General features: G+C 40.5%; 1 protein-coding gene across 1 annotated transcript in view; it reads left to right on the top strand.

The window, feature by feature from the left end:
* Nucleotides 1-511, top strand: part of LOC104727677 — a gene marked incomplete in the record, with an annotated part of 8,786 nt that overhangs the window by 3,353 nt on the left and 4,922 nt on the right. Inside the window, 3 exon segments of the mRNA XM_019232465.1 lie at nt 1-138; nt 223-320; nt 410-460. Of these exon segments, the coding sequence (XP_019088010.1) occupies nt 1-138; nt 223-320; nt 410-460 (287 nt within the window).

Raw genomic sequence — 511 nt, 5'->3', positions numbered from 1 at the left:
TGGGGATGGTGTGAGGAGACAAGGAAGGACAGTCCGTGGCTTTGCTTCAACAAGGTCTGTCAACCCAATGGGAGTGATGAAACATGGAACAGCAAAACAACTTCGCAGCGCAAGAAATAGTTCTGACAAGAATGAAAGGTAGAATATCCTGTTTCTGGTATATGAGAAGTGTTTGGGTTTCATGAGGCTTATTTCCTAATTTTTTCATATGGTCTTCTGCAGCAGGGCAGGTCGTCCACCCACTAGGAAACTCTCTGACCGCAAGGCATACAAACGTCAGAAAAATACAGCGACAAATGCTACAACACTAGATTTTCTTGGTAAAAAATGTTCAACTGATCAGAATTGTTCTTTGGCAGGATCGATTATTCCCCCCTTCTTTTGTTTATGGTTTTTTTAATTGTTCCAGATGATGGGCATGAAGAGCTACTAGCTGCTGTTAACTCGGCTATAAACTTTGGTAAGTGTTCATGATTCTCTCTATATGTTTTTGTTTTGCAGAATTGTTTTA

The sequence above is a fragment of the Camelina sativa genome, chromosome 11 (genome assembly GCF_000633955.1).
Source record: "Camelina sativa cultivar DH55 chromosome 11, Cs, whole genome shotgun sequence".
Lineage (NCBI taxonomy): Eukaryota > Viridiplantae > Streptophyta > Magnoliopsida > Brassicales > Brassicaceae > Camelina > Camelina sativa.
The sequence above is the reverse complement of the archived record's forward strand: the minus strand, read 5'-3'. Positions and strand labels throughout refer to the sequence as shown.